This window comes from Triticum urartu, chromosome 2A (genome assembly GCF_056163025.1).
Source record: "Triticum urartu cultivar PI428250 chromosome 2A, HENAU_Tu73, whole genome shotgun sequence".
NCBI classification, from domain to species: domain Eukaryota; kingdom Viridiplantae; phylum Streptophyta; class Magnoliopsida; order Poales; family Poaceae; genus Triticum; species Triticum urartu.
In genome coordinates this window covers 506343107-506346598 of record NC_141874.1, presented here as the reverse complement: position 1 = coordinate 506346598, position 3492 = coordinate 506343107, and the positions used below count along the sequence as shown (strand labels likewise).

The 3492-nt window shown below is 38.5% G+C and overlaps 1 protein-coding gene across 1 annotated transcript; it reads right to left on the bottom strand.

Moving 5' to 3' along the window:
* Positions 1-261: 261 nt before the first annotated feature.
* On the bottom strand, positions 262-3159 carry LOC147985653 (uncharacterized). Its single transcript, XM_087541677.1, has 5 exons — positions 1748-3159; positions 1364-1666; positions 1183-1283; positions 432-1092; positions 262-313 (listed from the first exon to the last, which is right to left on the bottom strand). The coding sequence occupies exons 1-5, from the start codon at positions 2944-2946 to the stop codon at positions 262-264; spliced, it is 2316 nt and encodes a 771-aa protein (XP_087397803.1). The 5' UTR covers positions 2947-3159.
* Between the last annotated feature and the right edge of the window lie 333 nt (positions 3160-3492).

Genomic DNA, 3492 nt, shown 5'->3' with positions numbered 1-3492 from the left:
AATTACAACATAAATAAGTGTTAACTATTCTAAATGGGATAGCCATATCAATGTTCAGCTTTTCATAGCATGCAAACATGTCATTCTGCATGTGCAAACATATGCATTACTCAAAGCAATACCTTTTTCTTCTTTTGGGGAGCAGGTAGGCCTTCTGACACATATGCATCTGCTAGACCTTTCAGATTCAAAGTTCTCTTCATGTTCTCGTTTTGTTTTCTAAGTACTTCAACTACATTTTTGTTCTTTTCGAGTTCATATTCAGGGATTCTTTCTGCGCTTCTTGCTGCGGTTGCCATTTTTGCTCCTGCTCCTGTAAGTGTTTACAAATGAGTTAGTAGTCTATACAACAATCAAGTATTTGAACTAACATCACAACCAAATTTTACACAACTACCAAATAAGATGCAGAAAATCATTATCACACTTACTTCCTCTTTGGTGCAGCAACAATTATTCCATCTATATCAGTCCTTACATGAGAAAATTTGGTATAATCAATGTCGGGATCAACATCTGTGTGTAGATCAATTAACAACCCCTTATTAGCATTTTCAAGAACTAAATTTTCATCATCATCATCATCCATATTTTCTTCATCCACAGCAGCCATAGAGTACATGCCATGTGGTTTATTGTTCTGGACAACTGCACACCAACCTTCATTATCAACCTCTGGAACATAGAAAACTTGTGTGGCTTGTGATGCTAAGATGAAAGGTTCATCTGATAACTTATCACCGCTACTGAATAAATGGTTGAAGTTAACAGTTGTAACCCCAAACTGATCGGTTTTTACCCATTTGTCTTGTTCACGATTGTCAACCCAATCACATAGAAATAACACCATATATCCTTTTTGGCGGCAGTTTAGCTCAACTATCTCCCTAATAATGCCATAATATATCTCTACTCCTTCTGAATTTTGCGCATTTATAGCTACTCCACTATTTTGAATAGGTCTACCATCATCACTTGAGTGTGTATGGAAATCAAACCCATTAGTAGTATAGCTGTTAAATTTTCTAGCAATCATGAAAGGCTCTTGGGCTAAAATTTGCATTTCTTCTGATACTTCTACACCTCTTTCAACTAATGCCAACACCTGAGTATAGAATTGTTGTTAGTTACAACAAGTCAACATGATTAATGTTGAGCACAATAGGTCAAGTCATGTCCTACTTACATGTTGTCGAAACCACTCATGAAATTTCTCATGTTGCATAGTATTGATTGCTTTTTCATTGGGAAGACCAATTGAGGATAGGTGCTCGCGGTGCTTCCTATAATTGTGTATCAAATTAACTATTGTAAGAAAGATAAGAAAGGAAGAGATAATATTACTACAGCATGGGAAGCTTACTTCACATAAGGTTTTATTTCATTGTGGTTGAACAAGACATATCTATGTGCTTGGATCCAAGAATTGGTCGATAATGATACAATGCTACCCAAACCTTGCCCCTTGTGGCAGAAGTATGGATTGGTACTGGAGGTTTCATTATTCAGCACCTCAACATTATTATCTTGCCGGGTGAACCTAGTCTCACACCCTTTTAGATAGCGAGAACAATATGTAAGGCTCTCATCAAACAAGTAACCCTTAGCGATTGATCCTTCGGGATGGCTTCTAGTGCGAACATGTCCTTTGTAGTGCCCCAAATACCTACATACTACAGATTGTAAGCCTATTTGAAAAATTCATTTGTAAAAAAATGTTGCTATTAGATTTTTTTTAGAAGATCACCTTTCTAACGACCACATGCTTCGGAAGTGTACTGGACCACCAATTCTAACTTGGGCAGGCAGATGCACCATCAAGTGGACCATGACATCAAAAAAACTTGGTAGGAATATAGTTTCAAGTATGCTTAAGGTCTCAGCTATTTCAGCCTCTAGGATTTGCATATCACTGATGCGGATAACAGGTGAGCAAATCTTCTTGAAGAAGTTACTAACACGAGTCAATGCAGCACATACTCTTGTTGGCAGTATTTTTCGAATCGCAAGAGGAAGCAGGTGTTGCAATAGAATGTGATTATCATGGCTCTTAAGTCCAAAAATCTTCTTCTCGGCAACATGGATATAACGTCGTATATCAGCTGCAAAGCCTTGTGGAAACTTGACTCCCATCAGGACTTGGAGAAAATGTTTCATCTGCTCAGGTGTCAAAGTATATTGTGCTGGAGGTATATACAATTTACCCTCTTCTACTTCAACAGGATGAAGGTCCCCCATAATACCCAAAGCTTGGATGTCTAGGCGAGAATTTACGTTATCCTTTGATTTTCCCTCAAGGCCCAGAAGTGTGTTAACTATGTTATCACATACATTTTTTTCTATATGCATAACATCAAAATTATGACGCAACATCAGATCTTTCCAATAGGGCAGCTTAAACCACACAGATCTTCTTTTATAAAGGGGAGGCGATTCACCTTCTTTGCGTTTTCTCGTTGATGTTTTCCTAGCAGCTGGATCTTTTCCAAAGGATGTTTCAAGATTTGCTGTCAAATCATCAATTTCCTCACCAATAAGAGGTATAGGTGCAGTCCTATGCTCTGACTTGCCATCAAATAACTTTTCATCTGACCTAAACTTATGGTTGGATGATAAGAACCTACGATGTCCCATATAACAATATTTGCTGCCCTTCTTTAATTGTAGAGAACAAGTGAGTGAATGGCACTCAGGACAAGCTACCTCACCCTGGGTAGCACACCCATGAGTGTAGCCTAAACCTGGAAAGTCGTGTATGGTGCAAAGGATGGCAGCACGAAGATCAAATATTTCAGACTTAGAAGCATCAAATGTCTTTACACCATGGTAGTACATATCTACTAGATCGTCTACTAAAGGCTCAAGGTAGACATCCATATCACCACCAGGTGCCTTAGGGCCAGGAATGAGCAAAGAAAGGATGAAATTAGGCCGCTTCATGCACATCCAAGGAGGAAGGTTGTATGGAATCAAAAAGACTGGCCAGATACTATAGGTACTCCTTGTCGTCCTAAATGGATTAAAGCCATCTGTTGTCGCAGCAAACCTAAAATTGCGACTGTCATTACCAATTAGTGGATGTTTGGAATCAAAATCCTTCCAGAAAATAGCATCCGCTGGGCACCTAATCAGACCATCTTTGGTACGTTGTTCATCATGCCACCTCATGTCAGTTGCAGTTTTAGAGGACGCAAAATACCTTTGAAGCCTTCTTTTAATAGGAAAATAGCGAAGAACCTTTTTAGGAACCCTATGTACCCTTTTCCCATCAGGACTCTTCTTTTCTGATTTCCACCTTGAAGTTTTACACTTTGGACACTGATTATCCTTATCAAATTCATTTCTGAATAGTACATTTACATACCCAAGCCCAACAAATTTAACTATTTTCTTAGCTTCATTGAAATTTTTGGGAAGTACTGAACCTTTGGGGAATGCATCGCTAAGTAACTCAAGCACCATGTCAAAAAATTTGTCACTTCATCGCCCAAG